The sequence below is a fragment of the Cryptomeria japonica genome, chromosome 3, assembly GCF_030272615.1.
Source record: "Cryptomeria japonica chromosome 3, Sugi_1.0, whole genome shotgun sequence".
Lineage (NCBI taxonomy): Eukaryota > Viridiplantae > Streptophyta > Pinopsida > Cupressales > Cupressaceae > Cryptomeria > Cryptomeria japonica.
In genome coordinates, this window is record NC_081407.1 from 789,874,772 (window position 1) to 789,897,652 (window position 22,881).

A 22,881-nucleotide genomic window follows, 5' to 3' on the forward strand; every position below is an offset into this window, starting at 1 on the left:
CAGGACAACTCGTGTTGAAATATAATGGGCGAAATGAAATTAAACCTGGAAAATTTAAAGTGAGGTGCTAGGACCTTACAAAGTTCGCGAAGTCGCAGCAAATGGATCGGTTCGACTGTGGACATTGGACGGCCACGAAGTGACCGAAGCCATGAATGGGTCTGAATGCCGAAAATGGTGGCAAGACACACCCGACAATGATTTGGTGAAGCAGAACCTTCGTAAGGCAGGAGTGGAGTGGGTTATCCGAATGCCCGTGTTTCCTATCTGAGAGTATGAGGTTGCCCTACGGTTCATGGTGGACACCTTTGACAGACACACACGGACGAGAACTTTTGAGTATCTCAAGAGGGATGTTGCCATATCCTTCAAAGCTGTGGACTTTACGAGAGTGTTCGACATCCCAGGCAGACAGGGCAGGAAAATCGAGTCGAAGGCTAAGAAGATGAAGCGTGAGGAGAAAGAATATTGGATTAAATTAGTATCCAGAAACTTGACGACAGTGGAGCTGGACAACGTGGCTGATGCCACGAAGGGACGAGGAATACGCAAGACCTTTGTTGCAGAGGGCCACTAGCGGTGCATAATGGATGTCATTAAGAGCAGGTTGACGGGATCTGGTAGGGCGTAGGACATCGCCCTCCCTCAAATTATGCTCATGAATAGGCTTATGAACGGCATTGTGTACGATTGGGCTGCGTTGCTGCAGAGAGAATGTGCGAGTTCTTGACGATGCAGCATCGCACGTTTTATATGCCCCATTATGGCATAGGACTGTTCTTGGAGGCCACGCGGGAAGCAGTGTCGGAGGCAGAGTTGGAGGTACGGCCGCAGGGACCGTTGGCAGCAGGTGAGCCTCCTATCATGTATTGGAGACACCTTGACATTGGGCACTCTTCCGCGATGCAGAAACGGATGGTAGATACGGCCTCAGGGGAACCTGATAGTGGGAAGGAGACTCCAGTAGTACAGAGGATTTGGAAGCGGAGGATGAGGAGGATGATAGCAGCAGGGCGACGGAGGAGAGGGTCCCTTTTTCCCCACCCTTGCTACCGATGGGCACACCTGTGATGTCATCTGGAGTGGGAGGACCTCTATTCCGGCATTTGGGCAGAGTCGCACGCCAGTTACACTTGGCCCCATCCAGTAGCAGGTAGCATCACCTCCGCAGGGTCGAGCACCACCTTCGAGACCGGCCCCGGCCACAGAGGCACTTACCGAAGACATGGCGGAGTCACGTACAGATGGGTCGCCGCATCGAGTAGTGGTAGATGAGGAGTAGGCACTGAGGGAGGTGGTTGATACGGAGCCTCAGGTGCGGTTGGATGTTGTTGGACCTGAGGCAGTGGTGATCGTTTCTGCCTCCTTGTTGGAGGAGCCCATGGCTATGGCAACACACACTCCGGTCGTAGAGATGCAAAGAGTCCCGGGGATCCCTAGTACAGACTCGTCGGTAGTGGCTATGGAGAGTTGGCTGACTGAGCGATTTCAAATGACAGTGGTACCACCCGTGGGAGCTGTTGTATTCTCACCTTGTCGGGAGACTCCAGCTGAGGTAGTAGACTTGGACAATTCATCTAGCGAGGCACATGTACCAGCAGTTGGGAACGAGGCAGGAGAGGTCGTCTCTGCCATCCAAGAGCAGGGGGATGCTACACCTCTAGTGGCGGAGGAGGTACCTTCATGCCAGCAGGATGCGGCAGTATCGGTTCTGACAGAGACTTCTAAGTTACCCCTTGGCACTCTTACTCAGATGCCACTTCCATCATGGTCACAGCCTTCAGAGCAGGAGGGGGCGGACATTGAGGCCTATTTAGTTGACATGGTGACGAGGGGTAGGCGAGTGGTGGCCACGGCCCAAATGCGAGCATTACAGCAGGTTGTGGTGGAGTTAGAAAGGGTCCTACAGTTTATGCGGGTGGGCTGCCCCATAGCCTTTGCTACATGCTTTGAGTCTCCGAGATGGCCAACTACTCAGACAGATGAGATGCTACAGGCTTGGATTGTGTGTGAGCCCATTGTGGAGAGTCGGGTGATGGCAGTCGTCCGAGAGATTGAGCAGGTCTACCGAGACACCTATTATGCATTAAGGTGTAAGCAGCATGAGTCTGCGGTCCGAGAGGCTGTGTGAGTCGAGTTGGAGAGGGATGTGGCCAGTCAGCAGGCCAAATGAGCAGCAGAGAGGGCCCAGTTGTTGGCACAACTTGAGATGGCCCGAGCAGAGAAGGCTGAGGTGGAGACTCGCCTTTCGGCGGAGCAGAGTGTGAGGAGCCTGGTGCAGCAGGAGTTGGATGCAGTCACTACCGAGAGGAGCCTGTTGCAAGCTCGATTGGTCTGTATGATGGAGACAGCGGATACGAAAGAGAAGGAGTTACTAGAAGCCGCGCATATGGTGAAGACGGCTTTGGTGAAAGTGTTGGTGGCGGAGCATGATGTGACTGCACATACTCAACAGGTTTATGAGCTCCGCGCCCGCTTGGCGGCCCAGACACCGGCATCTCAGCCTTCTACTTCAGGGACGCTTCCTCAGCCCCCTCCTTAGTTTTGTCTTGGATGTATAATTTGTATGGGTTGCATTGTCTCCCATTTTGTTGTTAGTCGTCGGAGACGACTTCTTTTTTGGGGGGGATGATGTTGTCAGGAAATATGTATATCTTATGTTTTGGTAGTAATGTTATTTGTTACTAGTTAGTTAGCCGACGGGTAGGTAGTTGGAGTCGCGACGGTTGTGCCGCACACCTTCAGCTGTTATATATACTACCTGCGGGTATTGAAGGAGGTGATGTTTACGACAGATAATACTATGGACATTAGGTGCATTCTAAGTCATTAATGGAAAGCTTATTCTCGTATTTATCTTGTACTTGCATTGTTCATTTCTGCATTACTTCAGTACTCTTTCTGTTTACCCAGTGAGGCAAACAACTTACGGACGTCCCCCCAGCTAGGGAAGATGCCCTCCGTTTTGGGGACGTCCCCTCTAAATTCTTGGCAATTTGAGGATGGGGAGAAACGTCCCTTGGCCATCCCCAAGTCCCCGAAACGTCCCTGAGACTAGGACAAGGGTTTTCAGGCCGAGGACGCGATTAGAAGTCATAACTAATAATGAAATTGGAATAAAAGAAAAATTTCTTTCTACAACCTAAAAAGCAGAGTAGACAATAGTCAAAAAGCAAAAAGCAAAACCCAAAAAGAAGGCATCATTAAAAATGGTGTTGAGATTGCATTTGAAACAAAAACGTTGAACTCTCTATAGCAGGATAGCATAGCAAAGTTTAAGAGAGAATCATTTAATATGAGTGTTATTGAAGACTTTTGGGGCAAGTAGATGAAATTTTCCAGATTTAGTAGAAAAACCCTTTTATGTTCTAATGTCTGCATTGGTAATGCTTGTTATTTGATGTACTACACTTTCAAATTCCTAGTTTGGGGCCCCCTACAGATCCCCGACTACTTTATCTAAAAAAAGCTTTACTAATGGCCATATGTTAAACTATACCTTCAGGATTGTTATACACCATAACAAACATCTTTATGAAATCCAATTGATTGAAGATAAGCAAATCACTTAAATAGTCATAATAATAAAATAGCTAAGGATTTTTTCCTTAGTTTAGTATTCGCATAGGTTATTATATCTCATTGTAGCAAAGTTTTGGTTTCCAATATTTCTAAAAGTTTTGGGCCATTGTTCTTGGATTTTTTACTTTAGATATTTGTGCAGGGTAGAAATGGATAACACTGTTAAAATTTGGTGATCAGATTAGATAGATAAAAAATTCACACAATAGCACAGAGATTACCCTGGGAAAACCTTCCTCTTGAAGGTGAAAAACCCACCAACAAAGTTTCTTATTTTATTTATTAATACACGATGTCTTTACAATAAATTCACTTCAACCCTTGAAATAGAATCAACCAATTGATGGCACAATCCGATCTGCAAATCACAAATACTTCCCTAGTTTACTGGATGTTACTGCTTGCTCTGGCTGAAAGGCTATTTTCATAGTTTTCTACTAGTACATTTGTCAGAATAAATGTTTACATTTCTTAAAACAAAGGAATCTTAAAAGGAAGAATGAAATAATGGAGCAAAGATAGAGGTAGCTACCATTATAAATTGAACATAAGAGAAAACCATTTAAATAAAGTAACCCATCTTGTAAACAAAATAACAATTAGGGATCAGAAATGTAACCACTTATGAGATTTTACTTGCTGAAATAGGAGTTGTTCCTATGGAAGCCATTGATATGGTTTGTCTCATAATCTATTTCAAAACAATTGATCAGATTGAAGAGAGAAAGAAGTCATGCATGAAACAAAACAATAAGTGGATGAATAAGTGGAATTTTTATTTAAATGCTTGTCCTAGTGACAAGAAAGATATCAAGGCATTTGTCATAGAGAAATTCCACAAGGTCATGTGGGGAAAAATTCTAGGGAGAAGAAGCAATACCTTGAAGACTTTGACCCCACATGTGATCATCAGCTAAAAGCGTGCATAGGGTCGAATATCCCTTGCAGAGAAAATATTTTAATTGCTCAATGAAGAACTAACACACATCAGATTTGATGTGAAAATGAAAGGTGGAAAAGGCAAAAAGAAGCTTGGGAAGAGAGATTTTGTATTTTTTGCTCTTCTAGGGTAGTGGAATCAAAAACACACTATTTTCATTGCAATGCCTCAAGAACATCAAGGTCAAGTATGCTAGTATTTTGTTTGATGCTGCTATACTAGTTTATTTATTGAGGGGGTAGTTGAGAAAGTTGGAGAACTCATTATCACTTTGAACAGGAGAAGAAATGAAAAGCAGAAGGCTTGACTGGCGTGGCTGGCTCTTTCAAAGGCTATTTTTGGCCTCATGGACATTAAAAGTTATTCTATTCTATTTTATAAAACAATAATATTATTAGCATATTGAATCTCTACGCCTTTTGCAATTGATATTATTCAATGTTGCAGCATATCAGAGATACTTTTAACATTTAAAAAACAAAAGAAATGAAATGGTCACTCAAAAACGAGTCAGATTCCTCATCAAAATATTGTCATTTCAATTAAAAGTTGGCCCAGACAAAATTGATGATGTCTACCATAATGTATATAGCAGAAGCTTTGGAAGGAATAAATTTTTTTTTTAAGAAACCAACACTGTACATACTATAGCTCTCATGCCACCTGCTGAAATGAATTTAGCACTTGACTGACTTGACTGTAAAACTGCTCCCTCCAGATTAGTTGGCAAGACACTGAAAAGAAAAAGCATTTGATTAAAGCCACTCTAGTATTCTGATGATCCTAGCTACATCAAAATACGGTGCACATTTTTATTCAAAAATTCTACAAACAAAAACCATTGAGATATCTAGATATTAAGATGGCCCACATAAGAAACAAAATTAATACAAACTAAAACTTTTCCAGCCTCAATGAAATATAAGAAATGCCAAGAAAAAGGAGGGAGATCCCAAATTTATACCCACACCTATCACGGAAATTTGAGCATTCTAATATGTTCATAGAACAGAGTAAGATAAATTTAATAATAAAAAATCCTTCAACCCTAGTCAGTATTTGACGTTTGTGTCAAAATGGAGACTAAACCACATAATAATCATAATATGGAAATTATTATAAAAAAAATCTGATTACACTAGAATAAAAACCAAAATTATCTGTAATCTTGCATTCTTTACTAGAGAGACAAACACATTATGTTTGAAATCTTCAAAACAAAATATCAATACCACTGATTTTTGTAGATTTATATTTTGATGAAAATTGTACATGAACAATCACATTTTCATTTGATCCATGCATTTAAAAATGGATTATCCCAATACCATGAAATGTGCAAATGATACGAACAAATACAAGTAAATATATTAAAAAATATAATGAAAACATATTGAACAGACAAGAAGATTGATGCATCAAATGAAGTATTTACCATCAGTTTTCTTCTTTGTGTGCCTTCTCCTATATTAGACTTGAGAAATTTGTACTTCTCAAGAGTAAGTCCAATGAAGACCTTAGCCTATTATTTTATTTCCCACATGCTAATAGGGTGGTGTTGATGTGTGTTTTATGACACCTCAAACACAGAATAAAGTATTGAATATTCTATACTCTCTTGAACAATATCCTCCCGAATGTTGAGTTAAATGTTCACTTGAGATGATTCCAAGGTTTATACTGTCAGGTCTTGATGTGTGGATAGTCTCAATGGTTGATGTGATTGCTGCTAATCCAAGGGGGCTCACGTAATGGTTTTAGGAGATGATCACTTCAAAACTAGGAAAATGACCTATGAGTCTGATTGTATTTTTCGTATGATTTTCAATGGAATGCTTTGCTTACCACTACTAATGACTTATGAAAAAAAAAAGGAATAAGGTTTGAGAGATCCTAATCTAATCCTAGAATGCAAGGGATGATGAATGACTTAATGAAATTCAACCATGCTTTGTTTCGCCATGCAATGAAGAACTAAGCAAAGTAGGTGCAATCTTCTAAGGCAAGCTAATGATAGTCGGATTACTACTAACAATCATCAATACCATAAGAGATATGCATATCAATAAGAGAGGAGCAATCGAAGTTAAGCTTATTTCAAAGGTTCAAACTAACCATACACTACAATTTATAGTCAACAAACTGTAAATGGTGTGAACATAAGAGTTTTACCACGAATCATCCACGATAACATCCATTAACTAAAAAAACTTAAGCAAATTCAAATTGACTTGAGAAGATAGAAAACCATGCAAATACTCCAAGATACAATATAAAATCACCAAGCTTCAATGTCTTATATCAATTTAGCAGCACCATAGCAACGATTCTCCAAAGTCTCTTATGAGGTATAAACCAAATGAGCTAGGCTTATATAAAGCTCAAAATACAAATGAAGGGCCAAGATTGATCTAAAATCAATGGTCAAGATTAAGCCACCTAAACCTTAATTAGGGTTCGTTACAACCAAAAACTTAATTAGCAACTTTATTAAATATCAACCAATGAGAAAGGAACAACTTTCTTGGCACAAACTAGGGGGATGAATCCACTAATAAGAAAATTCGATACCACCTACAATCATATGAAATGTCCCCTTTCTAGGCGATAGAAGATGAGCAGGGGTTGACCTATCATTTGAGTTCCCGTAGGTCAACGATATGGTTAGGGGACTCATTCTGAGGGTCATGGAGCTTTGCAAGGGCTTTGTGAGCTGTTTTGGACCTTCAGACGACAATTCCTACTTTTTTGGGAAGTCTCCTATTTTTTAGGGAGAACTAGCAATTGACAGGATGACCACCCAAGGGACCAGGGAGCAGAGCAGGATACTTTTGAGCAGTTATAGGCGTTTGGAGAGAAGTTCCTATTTTTTAGGGCGAGTCCCTACTTTTTAGGAGGAACTGTCGGTTGGCCTACAGGACTTAGGCAACATTAGTGATCATAGTGCTTCAAACGAAATTCAAATATGAGTCGCAGATTTCATTTTATGAATAAATTAGGAACTATTGAAATATTTCCTAAGTTGGATTAAATAAATAATAATAAAGTGAAATAATATAATCACTTTATATTAATAAAGTGGCCCCTTGGCACATTTTCCTAGAAGATATAACTTAAAGGTTATAATTTAATGATATGGCCACTTTAAATGAGGAATTAGACCCTCAATAGGTTAAACCGCTTAGGGAAAGTTAATTTTTAATAAAAAGAAACATTTTAACATGTTTTATGATGTCAAAAGTACAACCCTAACCCCAAATTCGATTTAGGGTTTGAGGCATGTTAAAAAGACATTGTGGAGGCTCATTTTGGCATTCTTGTTATTCATTTTTTGGAGCTCTCAGCTAATTTTCAGATCTGCACGGCAAAAGCAGCTTTGGAGAAGTATTGGGGACGAAAACCTCCAGTATTGTGGTGTCCGGACGAAATCCTCTCACCAAATTTGCAAATTGGACATTCAGGAGACTACTTTTCAAGTCATTGAGGACCAATTTCTGTAGATTTCAGGTTTTAATCAGTGGCAGGTTGCATTTACAGTGAATTGGAGAAGGTTTGGTGGTCAACTACAGCAAAACTTTCATCATTTATATCAGCCATACCTTCTTCAACTAAACCGTACCATTCCCATTTAGCCTGGAGTTTGGTAAAAATAAATACAAGGGTTTCAAGTCTACAAATTACATTGAATCTCTTTGTTGGTGATAAGGAATAATATTGCAGCAGTTATTTAGGAGAAATAAGGTCAATTGTGATTAGAATATTCAATAAATCAGAGAAATTCTTCATTCCTGGAAGGGTTCACCTGGCAAGAATTCAGAATTCCATCTGGGTATGCTTAGTACTCCTCAAATTGTTTTTGATAATTTGTCCTAAAGTCAATAAAGTCAGTTGGAGCTGATTCCACACTCAGCAAGCTATTACATCAACATGTATTGAAATTCGGTCAAATAAGGAGGCTCAACTAGGCAAGCTCAGGACTCCTGGTATGCAAATTTGCACCTTGAGCAAAATAAATTGTCATTCTTGTCAAATTTACATTGCTGTAATAAAAAATCAGAGTTCTGATTTTTTTAATTTCAGAATTAGTTTAGTCTTCTATTTGTATTGTATCTATTGTGCTACATTCTAAGAGTCAATAACACACAAGTTATCCTCAAAATCTCTTCAAAACCCAAAATATCTATACGCTAGTCAAAGAATTTTATAGAAACCAACTTGTCAGGTTGTGCCAATACCATTGGTCAAAGAAATCAGACTCAAAAAAACATATCAGATTGTTCCAATCAGCATTGAGCATCTTTCATCATAACAAATTATCATATACAAGTTTGTTCCCCTTATCCCTTTCTCTACCGGCAAACTCAATGAATCCGGACATAATGATGTCGAACTCTTCCATTGGTACACTTGGCAAGATCTCCAATTTGTTTTCCATGAATGCTAAGTCAGCTAAGGATGAAGCAAATACTTTCTCCCAATCTGGTTCTAAGACTTGAACGTTGCTCGCAAGTGTCATTAGTGATTGAATGTCACCTAGATACTCCTCCAAAATTGCTTTTGTAGGCCTGAAGAAGACACATCTCACTCTTTCCATCAACTTATCAATAGTCGCATCCTCACCCTCTTTCACTCCTCCAAGTATCACTTCAGTTGTGATCAGAACTCTATCATATATACCCTTGATCATTTCCTCAACTCGTGTACAACCTTTATTGATGTCCTCAAACATATCATTCCTCATCTTGGGTATGCAATAACATCTATAAAAATCAAATGCTTGGTGAACTTCCATCACTCCACCATCCACTAAGGTTTGTTTAGAGATGTCCATCAGTACCTGTAGCCATGGAATGGTTAGCTCTTCGACACAGCTAAATTCCTCATATGAGGTAAGTAGAACTTGGATCCTGTCTTGAATAGAAGTGACTCTCTCAAAAATGTGCACCAATTCACCAGCAAATTCTTTTGCCTTAGCAAAAGCATTATCCATCCATCTTCTCACAACCTAGGATGTTGTCCTCATTCCTTCCAACTCTTGGACTGATTTTGAAGGACGTACTGCTAGGGGGATGAATGAAGCATCAGCCTGTCACGCTCGCTTTGTGAGTCATTGAACATAACCCCTTAGGACATCTAATTCCTTTTCTAACCACCTCTTATCTTCCTATACAATATTTAGCATATCCTGGACTGCCTTTACAAGATCATTCAACTCTTCAATTTCTTGTCCGGATATAGTAGGCCCTAAATCAATAGTTTCAACATCATATTCATTAGGAGTGATCTCATCTTCTACCTTATCCACCCTTGGAGTAGCTATTTGCAACGTCCATGTCCCTATACTATCCCTTGTGATCTTAGAGAATTTAGTAGCTTTCCTTTTCTCAATTGTTTTGCCAAGTCTTTCCAAGAAACTCTCTAAGTCATTTGTTGTGTCCTCTTCCACCACTATTTTCTCTTTAGTCATTCTATCTCGCAGCCATGCAGGGATAGTTGATTGCTCTTTTCTCTCTTCTAATTCTTTGGTTCCTTGATATTCTTGGAAAGGAGACTTCCTTCGTTCACATCTTCATCCATGATGTTAGCATCTTAATTCATTACAGTTGTATCATCTACAATTTGTCCTTGCACAACCAAACTAACTTTTGGTGGCAATCTTGTTTCTTGGGCTGCTCTTCTACTTCTCTTATCCTGTATGGTGTACTCCAAGGATTCGTTCACACCTTGACCTTCAGTTTTCCTTAATGATTGACTTTCCGTGACAGATGCCCAGTTCATAGTACTCTCTTGAAGAGATGAAGTGCTAGTGGAAGGATGATCGACACTAGTCTTTTGTCTCTTTTGTCTTGATCCTTCCTTATGACTTTCTTTCCTTTTGGACCCCTTAGGTTGAGATGTTTGGGTTGCTCCCTCCCTAAAGCTCATACTCTCTATGTCCTCGTCAGATGATTGAGAATCCAAATCTTCCGTCATATCATATGTCAATTGTGCATTCTGCTCTTTCAGCTTCTTGACTTGTATATCAGCCCACCTTTGTGTGTATGTTAGAACAAGTTTCATTACTTCTTCCAATTCAGTGATTTCCATTTCATTCCAATTAACATGTATCTCTTTTCCCTTTTCCTATTCAAAGGCACATTGGAGGCGCCTTCCATCATCTTGCACTTGATCCAGAATAGAAAACAACTTGCAAGCCCTTGTGATATCAATGGGCAGCCAGGAAAACATTTTCCTTGTAACTTCAAAGCCATCTGTAGCATTCATCCAGCAGTGTCCAAGATGTAGTTTATGTTTGTGCCTGCCTTCATTGATCCTCCTTAGGTTATCATATGGATCAAAGTTTGTTCGTGACACATAGATAACAAGAGGATAAAACTTCAGTTCTTCTTCTGATTTTTCAGCAGCTTGTATTGATGGGCACATCTCCACTGATTTCCCAATAGTGATTGGAAAAGATATTCCAGCCATGTGTCTATTCTTTTGGATTTTGTCATATGAAACTAATTGTCTCAAGAGCTCTAAGAACACCATTTTGTCAATCAAGTACATTGGAAGCTATAGGGTGAAGATAAACACCCTTGAACTCTTATGTATGTGAACTTGGGATATTGGATGAACCATGCTCCATACTTCTTCACTAGATCTTTTGCCGGTTGAGACAAACTTTGATGAATACCGCCTTGCAAGGTCCTCACCATATGCATTGAAAAGGCGTCATTGACTCTCCTAAAGTGCGTCATGTTGTGGAAGTGTAGCTATGGATAGCATTCACATACTCTTGTTTCTCCTTTGTTGCTTCCAACTGGACCTTGGTATGTCAATCCCTTGTATCTATAAAATCTTGCTAATGAGTAGACAACATATGAGCTCATGTAGAATTGCTTGGAATGCTCTAGTCTTTTCAATTGTTGATCAATATTGTTGCTTATGATTCTTGCCCAATTGACCATCTCATCATCGGCTATCAATAATTTCACCTAGTTGAACATCCAACTCTTAAAGTATGATGATTGAGGACACCCCATGATTCGATTTAGCAATGATATCAAATCTCCATATTCTTCCTTAAAGTATGATTGGTGGAGTCTCTTAGGCATCTTGGAGTGATAAGGTCTAGGGTTGGATATCCAAAACTTGTTGATGATTTCCAAGCCTTTCTCAGGGTCTTCGTCATATATCATTTGTGCTCCTTCCTTGTTTTTGTAAACCATCTTGTTGTGATCAGGTATATCAAATGCTTCATGGATGGCAGTCTCTAATAGATATGCTAACACCTTGCCACCGGGAGCCACTATTTGCCTTGACTCAGCGTCGTAATGTCTTGCACACTCGACTATTAGCTCATTTCATTGAATAGCCGGAGCAAAGCCAGCTGCTTGTACTATGCCATTCTTGATCATCTTCTTTGACACACCACAAGGACTACTTCCATAGAGAGGTCCTCAGAGCTTCTCCGTATTGAACTTGCCGAGATTGATTGATATCTCCAAAATTCACCCAATATGAGACGATCTTTGATTCGAGCATGTGTTTTGAATCTTCCTTGATTTTCATTTGTCTAAACACTCCTCCAGTCCTTGGGGCTGCCATCTATCTCCGGCAAAAGTTGCCTAAGTTACGATGTTGAAAGCAAAATAAGGTGAAAAGACACAAAAACTCAGTAGCAGAGAGAGCAATTCAATTCTGGAAATCTGAAAATCAACATAAAATCTGATAAACTACTCTGATTTCAGCACTCAATTCCTACCCTAGCCTTTTGTTAGACTCGGATTTTGCATGATAATAACCATGCAAATGCAATATCAGCAGCAACAGAAACAGAATTTGATGATTAAAGGCATAGAAATGAATTATCTTGATGCAATTTTCATGTTGAAGACCCTTTCTAAGTCTGATCTGAGTCTGTACTTATAAAAGTTGACCTAAATCAGGTCTGATATTAATGAAATAACTCCACAAACTGCAGGGAATCAAACCTCTTCTGAGCCTTTATTGATACTTATGTCCTAAATTCGCACTAATGAAGGTCTGGAATGATGTCACTCTGGCTTACAGATGAAATTCCAGCCTAATAAATGGTGTTTCCAGGTCTGCAAGTTTAATGTCTCAGGTCTGATGCTTCTCAGAAATTTGCTCCTGATGCTGGTAGGGTTTGCTTTGATGTTGTATTGCTCACTTGGAATTCGCCTTTAAACTCTCCTTGATGGCTGATCAAATTTGCTGATATAACATGGAATTCGCCTTCAAACAAATGGAATGCTGGTGAAGAAACTCACCACAGGTCTGCTTAAGACAAAATTCGCTTTAAAGTGATGTTGAAATGAATTGCCTTCATCTTATATAAAGGCTTTAAGTGATGACCATTGGCCTTCACAATTCCCTAAGAGACCGACCTTTCATATTTCCCTTTTCTGCAATGTTTCAATTTCCATGACAAACCAACTTTGTTTGATAAGGCCGACCCTATTTGCAATGTCAATCATCACAACCCTTTCCTCTCTAGCGCATGCCTTAAGTATTCTATAAAAATTGTGGATCCTCTAAGGCAAGGATAAATTTTGCATTTCATAGTAAAGTCGTGGATTCCTACAAACCCAAGGAAAATGAGAACTTCATGGATTCCTTGAATCCAAGGAAAATGATAAGTTTGTGGATTCCTTGAACCCAAGGAAAATGAGAAGCCAAGGATAAATAGCTTGATCTCATTCCCTTGATTCATTAAGTAAATTGATCGCTTCAGCTCTTCATTGCCTTATCATCGTAAGTGTTGTTTGCAAATTTGGAAATTTTTAAAGACCAACTTGATATTGCAACTTTCATTCATAATAACTCTCATGACTGCCATGTCGTGAATTCCTTGAGGTCAAGGAATTTGAACACTCAAGGATGAATGTCTTGATTCCCTCGAGATTACTCTTCTTGTTTGACTCGTTGATTTCACCCAGTAAAGGAATTGTTGCAAGGTTGGTTTGGGTGATCTCTGTGATAACCCCTAAGGTATCACATAATGTAAAAGTATTTACATAATGTCAATATATTTATAGATTAATTAAATAAGTTCCAAATAAATAAATGATTAAACTAATAAAATATATCTAAACATATAATAAATGTCAATGAAACATTTAATATATTTGAATATGACAAAAGAGAAATATTTAATATTTAATAAATCTTTTACCAAAAAAATAATAATAAAAAATACACAAACAAACATTTAATGCCCCCCCCCCCCCCCCCCCCGATTACCTCCGCACAAGAGGTGCGACGGTAATCACAGCCTAAGCTGTGATCACCGCCGCACCCCTCCATGCAGAACGGCGTGGAAGGAAGGAGACATTGGCTGCGCACAAACAGGTACGTGTAATGTGTTTCACGTAATGTTAATAAATGTCAATACCTAAATAACATTAATAATATGTTAATGGAGTATAAGGGTCAGCATGCTATGCAATTTGTTTTATTTTAATAATGAATATAAGTAATATGTGAATATCAAGAACGTAGGTAATTAGCATGTTAATATTATTTACTTCGTTAATGAATGCAATATACAGTTTAACACATTAGGGAATGAACATATTTGATTAATGAAATTAATAATAATATGTGATAGTTAGGCATATTTAAATATATGTTAACAAATACATATTAAGGAATGTGTTAATAATGTGAATTAAGAAATGGAAATAATAATTAAGTTGTCAAATGCAATATAAATATGATTAAATAATGAAGGCCATAGGGGGGGGACTCCCTTAAGCCTAATGGAGGGATACGCGAATCCCTGGTTGGCAGTATATAAATATATATATATATATATATACTGATGATCTATATGCATATACGAATGGCTTGGTTGACATGTTCATCCAAGAAGAGACGGATCTGGCCGGTCCCCTCTAATGGACTTGGGTGATGAGGAGGAATTGACTTATGGTCTGCCTTGGATGGCTTGGGTGTAAGAAATTACACTCAAGACAGGGATCGAATTAACCTTCGATTTCCTGGATGGCTTGGGTGTAAGAAATTACACCCAAGACAGGAATCAAATTAAAACCTTGGTTCCTGGATGGCTTGGATGTAAGAAATTACATCCAAGACAGGAATCGAATTCACCTTCGTTTTCCTGGATGGCTTGGGACCAAGAGTGGTTCCAAGAAGGCGAGCCTCACAGCCGCCTAAGGACATACTTTGTATGGCATCGTATCCTTTTTATAGATAAGAATTGTGATTAATGTTAATTAAGTAATCTTAAAATTAAATTGCAAGATGATTTAGTGACAAATTGGTGTATATGTTGTATTCTAACGATTTGTTTTGCAGGACAGTGATTCCTAACTAGTAGGGACATTACAATCTCTCCTTTGGAATCACTTTGAGCATTAAGTCATCAAACCTAGTATTTCACCCAACCCTTGTAAAGTTGATCGTCTCACAAAAGTCGTGGATTCCTTGAGGTCAAGGAATTTGAGCACTCAAGGCAAACATCTCTCTCAAGTCTTTGGGTCTTCGCATTTGATCATGAAGTCATAGAAAAACTTGCTCATTTTGACTAACTTATCTTGGCGAACAGAATTGATAATGCAACTCCTACTCGACCTAGCCATCAAGACCCTCAAGTCGTGGAGTCATTGAGGTCAAGGAATTTGAGCACTCAACAAGGTCATGGATTCCTTGAGGTCAAGGAATTTGAGCACATTACAAGGTCAAGGAATTTGAGCGCTTTTACTTTCATCGAAACTTGTAAAAAAAATTATATTCATCCTTCGTCATCTAGTCTTTGAAGCGCTCCTCTTATTTGAGAGTTGCTCATCATTCAAAAAACTAACTCTCATGAACTAGCCGTTTTTCACCTGAAGGTTGCATTGTGAATCCTCTTAGTGAAGCTCTTGACTCTTACCAAACACTTAAACACTAAAGCCGAGTGAGATCTAAACTAGCCTCTCGAGAGACCTGATTGCTAATAGACTGCCTAAAATGCCTGACTACTAGCAAAAGAGGGGGTCCCCATTTGCAATGGGGCGATGAGTGAAAAGGTCACAACAAGTGGTGCAAGGGAAATAATTTAATAATCTAACTTAAATTGTCAAAAAAATAACTTTAAGTTATCCTCAAAAAAACAACTTATATATTATTATTAAAAAACATTGTTTTAAATCTATGATGTTGGGTTCTTCACCTGGACCACCCAAGTCTCGATCCGGTTCCCCCCGAGTCCATTCACCCTGGGTTGGATAGGGTTTGGTCCAAACCCTATGGGTTCATCCCTGCCGAACCCAGAAGAACTCAAGAAGAACTTCCTCAGATTTTGTAGAACCCGTCAAGAATTTGGCAGAAAAGACACTTTTTGTTGACTTTATTATATTGTTTTTTAATGCTAAAAAGGCAAATTCAACCCCCCAACCCTAATTTGATGTCTTAAAACACTAAAAAGGTAAAAGCTACTTCATTTTTGCACAATAGAATGAAAAACATAACTTCTTTGCTCCAATGCTGAACTTCGTTTTTTGCTTGCCATTGCTCAAGGAGAGTTGAAGATTGATTGTTGCTTGTTCCTAGCTGGTTCTTGTGCTACTCCTACGCGGTTGCAAGTGTAGATTTGTTCTCAAAGACATTGGAGAGGAAGATTTGAACAAAAGAGGTAGGTTTCTGTTGTTCTTTTTTGTTTTTTAAATTTTTCCTTGCATTTTTTTTACAAATAGAAATGAACTCTCTAGTTTTGTTTTATTTTTTCATTTTGGTTTGTAGAATGGCAAGTGCTTCTAGTGCAAGAATGAACTCCATTTTAAAACAGACCCAAACTCTCCCCTTTGGAAATATGTGGAAATTGTACAACAACTTCCAGGTGGAGGAGATTTACTTTGGATTTGTTCTCATTGTAAAGAAACATACAAGAGCTCATACAGTCGAGTGACAGCACATTTGTGCTTTATCCCTCAAAAAGGCATCAAAATTTCTGCAGAAAAGCCAAAAGGTAAAGGGCTTCTTGCAGAGACACAAGTATTGGCATACATAGAAGAGCAAAGAAAAGTAGAAGAAGCAATTGGGAAAGAATCTTCTCATCCTTTGGTAAAGAGTAAGAGTAAGAAAGGATAGATAGCCTCTCCATCACATGTAATGTCCCCATTTTGAAATACAATAATGGTAAAGAATAATAATAAAATTTAAAATTAAAATATAAAAGTATAATTATATATAATTAAATTTAAAATCAAAATATATATAAGTATAATTAAATATAAGAGCCTAACCCAAGCTCTAATGTCCCTCACCCAATGAAGCAGCTAATAATCCGGATGGAGTTTTGGCAAATAGGGTGTAATGATTCTAGGGTACAATTAAGTATAACCTGTATTTTGTAAGAATATTATCCAAGCTTCTAAAATTAAATAAAAATTATGTTGCAAAATCAAAGAATATGTGCTGTGATGCTGAAAAATGTATTCATTTGAGATTGACAATGATCCAAGTTCAAATCTTTACACTGCAATAAAGTGGGCCATAACCTCACCCAAGGTTTACTAAGCAAATTAAATATTAGATTTAAATTATATTGTGTAAGTTCAGCAAGTGGCGAAAATGGTAAAGCCATTCTTTCAGTCGAGCTTGACCCAAGTTTAGATCCCTAGATTGCAATTAAATGGCCCATAACCCATAGTCTCATCTCAGATTTATCAAGCAAACACAAAAATTATATCGTATAAGCTTAAGGAGAAGAGGAGAGTTGTGTAATAGTTAAGAGATGCATTCCTTTAAGAGTGACCTATTTCCAAATCCTCAATATGCATTACAGGGGTCAAATGGCTGCATGAAATTTGATTCCCGAAGCCTAGCCCTTGGGGATGCCCTAAATTAGTCTATTCATATCGTAAATGTTGATATTAAATAATAGATCCAATTCCCAAGCCCAGCAATTGAGGATGCCCAAAATTGGCCTATCCATAAGTTTTGTACACGGCAGGCCCAAATTTGATTCTCCAAGTCCAGCATTTGAGGATGCCTGCAGTTGGCTGATCAATTTTAATTTTTTGTATAATTAAGAGTCCGCATTAGGTAAAATATTTCATCCAATTCAAGATATGGCATTTCCCATGGGTGCAATTCGATTCCCCATGTCCATCAGCCATTGGGAATAGATAGGCCCTTCCATTAATTGTGTTAGTGAAGCCCAAATCCAATTCCCCGAGACCAACACTTGGGGTACCTGAAACTGGCTCGTTTTGTTAAGCGTTAACATTAGGTGAGATATTACGACCAATTCAATGTCTAACTTATCGCACCAGTGCAACTGTGGATGCAATTCTCAGGTGACATGTGACTTCAGCGTAAGATAAGTCCCTCGGTCATAGAATCTAAGACGAAAGCAAAGAAAATATTATCAATTAAAACTTTTGACAAAAGGTTTAGTTTCACATATTGCTGGTGTAAACTGTTAGATAATCACTGTAAATAGGGACTTCAAAAAACATCAAAAAGTTTAAGTTAAATTTCGGAAAAGCCACTAAATTTATCCGGTTCCTGCAGAGAAACCAAAAATATCGGACGAAAGTAAAGCCATGCAATTGATTTCAGAAGATCCTCACATACTTACGCACAGCTTACGATCAGTCCAAACCAAAAGATTAAGAAAGTTTCCTTTTTCAGACAAAATTCCGAATTATGGTTCAGAGGAAAACTTAACAAAGTAGATAACTACGCATTTGAATGAACAAAAATTGAAGTGAGGTCCCGTGTTCGAACCTCTCGTCGGACACTTCACTAGAAGAAGAGTCATTTTCGTCTGGCTCTGTTTGCTTCGTTGGAGTTACCTCAAACCTCACGTACTTCGCACTTCTCCGCCATTTCTGCAATGTTTGGGGCCTTTTAAAGTTCCCGGAGTTGGTAACTGTGGACAAATTTAGTGGAACACACGCCAAATTGGCGGAGGGCCAAGATGGCAAAAGTGAGGAACGCAACGTCGAAGAAGCGCAGGAACAGGGGGAATGGAAGACCCTGGTCACTGATATGTTGGCCACAGTAGCCATTGGAGCTTCTTCGCTGGAAAGTTGAAGCTCTGAATGCGTGTCCGATGCTTAGTATTATTATTGTTGTAAAATATGTTCTTATTTGGGTTTGTGGTGCATATTGAGTCTCTGAAATGAAACTGTTTTATCGACGTTTAAATGATATTATTTTGAAGTATTTAATTTTCTTTGTATAATATTACACACTTTTTAATATCTTATTTATAATTTATTATGGATTATTGAGATTTTTAATATACTTATAATTCGAATTTTCTGTTGGTAAAAGTGTGCTGATTAATTCATGGTGGCATTGTTCTTTCCATCAAGATTCAAATTTTTACTGAAGTTTTATTTTTGAGAGTTTGTGTTGAGGATGAGATTTGTAATCTCACTACTTCAAAACTAAGTAATAAATGTTTACCCCATTAAAAAATTAAAAAATTAAAAAATTAATTTTAATATTTTTTAAGTTTAATTGTAGATGCATTGTTGATTTTGATTGGTTTAGAGATTTATTGGCTGTTTGGTAATTGTGTGCTAGGGTTGGGATGATAGATTAGCATTATAGTAGTTGGACATATGTTAATATGGTTTAGATTATAATAAGTAAGGAGCTACGAGAATAATTTCAATATAGAAAAAATATTCTTTTGGTTATTTTAAGAACAATTAAATGCTTATAATATACATTGTCTCAATAGTTAAATTGTTGGATACTTTGCAAAATTAGGTTGATTATTGTTTTAAAGAGTAAGAATGAGAATCACTACGGATTTCATTAGTAGTCCAAATGCATTTTTCTTTATCATTTCATTGTGGTTTGTTTTTTACTTGTTGGGAATAGTGAAATTGTCAAGTGAGCATAAGTTGACAATTTGTTGTTATCTTATGTTAAGAATTGAACAAGAGTCTATGTTTGGAGACTCTAGAAGATGGTGAATTGGGGGCTTGTTGAGAGAGTGGAGGGGTAAGTGGAATTGTTTTGTAAGCAATTCATAGTATTTCTGGAACTCTTTATTCAACGGTTGTTAATGTATCTGTAGACACCTATTTTGTCTAGTTATTTGAGTAAATTTTATATTTATTTAATTATCATTCATCTTACTATTAATTAAATTCAATATTTAATTAATTCATCCTTTCACCCTTCTACTATTAATTAAATAAATTATTCTATTTATTTGATTTAATTTGTTTGACCAAAATATAACTTTTAATTAAACTAGCAAATGCACCTTAGTGTGCAATGGGTACGCCAAAAAGGTGTGAAAGGTCAATCATAAAAAAATGTTCTATTTTTTGCATATTGAGAGGGAGGGGTAAGGAGCTAGAGACTGGGGATAGAAATATAAAGGAAGATAAATATGGAGATAGGGGAGGGGATGGGGATAGATAGAGATGGAAGAGACAATTATATGGATAGGGAGAGAGAGAAGGAGAGATAGATTGACAACGATAGAGACATGAAGTAATATATAGAGAGGTGAGAGAGATATGGAGATAGAGGGGGTGAAGACATGTAGATCCAAACATGATTGAAAGAAAAACTCTAAATTAGATAGATAGTTAGGCTTCATCACCAATAGATTCGTGTTATATTGATATGGAGAGGAGAGGGATAGATAAAGAGGAAAACGAGAGGAGAGAGGGATAGATAGAGATGAAAAAGATAAATAGAGAGGGATTAATATAAAGAAATGGGGAGGGATACAGAGAGAGATAGGGAGATAGAGTATATGAGTTCAAATCTTGCAAGTATATGAGTATATCCATTTGGAGATGCATGGACCAATTTGGAATTGACACATCAATAAAGGTGTTTACATAGGTTGGCACTTAATATGATGGCTATATCATTGACTAACCTTTATACCAATGGTAACAATTTTAATAAAATATTAAATTATTTTTAATTGATGTGTATAACCTCATTTTATATTTTGGTTACATATACAATATCATCTAGTCGGCTTGTCCCCTTATACTTGTCAAGATAGAAGATGTTTGAAGGATCAAAACATAAAATATTTGCAACTACGATCTTTGACATGTCATTCATAATTGCACTAATTCGTAATTCGGATTTTGTAGTGGAGAGTGCCAAGAAAGGAAGATACATGGAAATTACAGAGAACGTGTCCTTTTTCATTGAATTATGTATGAAGTTCATAGATATTTGTTGGTTTGCCTTTGTTACAAGTTATCTATTGTATCTTCTTTCTTGCTTTTTTTTGTTTGTAGTTGTTTTTCACCTTTGGGAGTCTTAAATTACACTATGTTATTATTTTCTTTATATACATAATTTCTTTGCTTTAGTTTCACATAGAACCTTAAGACTATGAATATACTATTTTGATTATATGTTTTTAAATATTGATATATTATGAGGTCAAGTCCCCCTGAGGTCCATGAAACCTCACACCCTTCTAATAACTTTGTGTGATGATAATCACATTTTAAAATGAATTAACATTAGTTTTAGTTTTCTATCCAAAGATCATATTAAATTTATTTTATTCTAAATTATTCTATTATATTTATACATTATTACAAACTTAATTATTAAATAAAAATTATTATTGCTATAACTAAAAAAAATTCAAATTAATAAAAATAATTATATTTAATATTAAATTAATTTATTGTCTATTATATAATAACTAAATAGAATTTAAAATATCTATTATTGATGAATGATTTAGTAACATTGATTTGTTATTATTTATTATTTATTAATGATATTAAATAGAAATGATCATTAAAATATAATAATATAGTTATATAATTAAAAATTAAAATATATATTTAAAACTATTAAACATTTAATATTATAAAGTTTAAATGATAAGAGATGGAAAATCTTTGAGCAAAATATTTGAAAATATTTTTTTTATATGATTTGTAAAATAAAAATATACTTCAGCCAAATCTTCGATCACTTGATTTTTAAAATATATATTTCTATCACTATGGAATTCTTTTACTTCATTCACACGGGAAATATAAAAAAATTTAAAATATGTAAAATTCTCTTGCTACAATGTGATTTCCCCCAATAGACAGCGTCACCAATGTGATAATGACAAAACAACAAGAAAATGTCAAGTCCCACAATAGTTTCGTAACTTTCATTTTATTATATAGTTATTTTTATTGATATTTATTAATAGTTTGCAAGTGAGAAACGACTGAGCAATTGACCGAGGATCAGATTACACGGTTCAAGGAGGCTTTCAGCTTGTTCGACAAGGATGATGATGGTAAGCAAACGATAACTTAAATACCCATTAAGTTTTGTTGCTTAAAATCTTGATGCTTTCATCCCTCCTTCTAAGTGTCATTTTCTCTGCGTTGAACGGAAGCGAATAGGTCAAAACATCCCTCGTATTGATGTGGCGATGTAGTTAGCGTGGAAATAAAGAAATACAAATGCTAAGGAGAAAAAATGGCCATTGTTTGTCGGAAAACCATGCCAAAGTAGATTTTTATTACGTGGTCCTCACTGCTAGTGAAATTCGCGAGGCGGGTCATTAAATATGAGGCGCATTGCCATGTTGTGGGCGAACATATAGTACTGACAAAATACTGGCGTACTATTGATGATGTCGATGAAAAACGTGGGAAAAAATGCAAACAACACTCATGACAAAGAATGTCGAAAAAATCAACAGCCCAACCTAATTCAATCGTCTTGCATATGTTCTTTTGATGGTTGGACCGTTAGATTTTAAAAATTTTGCCCATTTCATATAAGAGATGCCTTTGGTGAAATAAATCATATTTATTTAATTAAATACTCCTTTCCTAATTAATTAAATTTATATTTAATTAAAAACCCCAAATTTATTTAAATCAACGCAATGCAAATCGCAAACCACTTTTTGAAATAAATTAATTTGATTTTTATTTAATTAAATACTCCTTTCCCATTTAATTAAATTTATATTTGATTAAAAATCCTTTTACATTTAAATAAATCAAATTTATTTAAATCAACCCAATGCAATTTGCAACCCACTTTTTGAAATAAATTAATTTGATTTCAAATAAATCATAAAAATCCTCCCACTTGCATTCTCCTACAAAATCCACTTGCATGCTTAAACCCCCTTCTAGATTCTTCTAATCACTTCCATTTCAGCCTAATCATCCTACTAATCATTTGCGCATTCCTTAAGAAAATGGTCACTTCTCAAAAGCCTCCAAAGTCTTCATAAAGCATTAAAGGCTTTATGTCTTCAATAAGCTAACCTCCAAAGTCTTCAATAACCATTAATGGTTAACTCAAACTCAACCCTTGGTTAGAGACTTTCCTCTAACTTAACCATCCTTTAACTCATGGGTCTCTTC

The 22,881-nt window shown here is 36.9% G+C and overlaps 1 protein-coding gene across 2 annotated transcripts in view; it reads right to left on the reverse strand.

Annotated features, from left to right (window-relative positions):
* LOC131069600 (uncharacterized) overlaps nucleotides 1–18,638 on the reverse strand; it is a 186,753-nt gene extending 168,115 nt beyond the window's left edge. The window contains exons 1-2 of one of the 2 annotated variants that reach the window (XM_058005127.2): nucleotides 18,266–18,638; nucleotides 5,169–5,256 (exon numbers count right to left, since the gene is read on the reverse strand). In XM_058005127.2, the coding sequence (XP_057861110.2) occupies nucleotides 5,169–5,256; nucleotides 18,266–18,549 (372 nt within the window). In that variant the 5' untranslated portion in view covers nucleotides 18,550–18,638. The remainder of the gene's footprint in view (nucleotides 1–5,168; nucleotides 5,257–18,265) is intronic. The other variant, XM_058005126.2, reaches the window with a different exon arrangement.
* Between the last annotated feature and the right edge of the window lie 4,243 nt (nucleotides 18,639–22,881).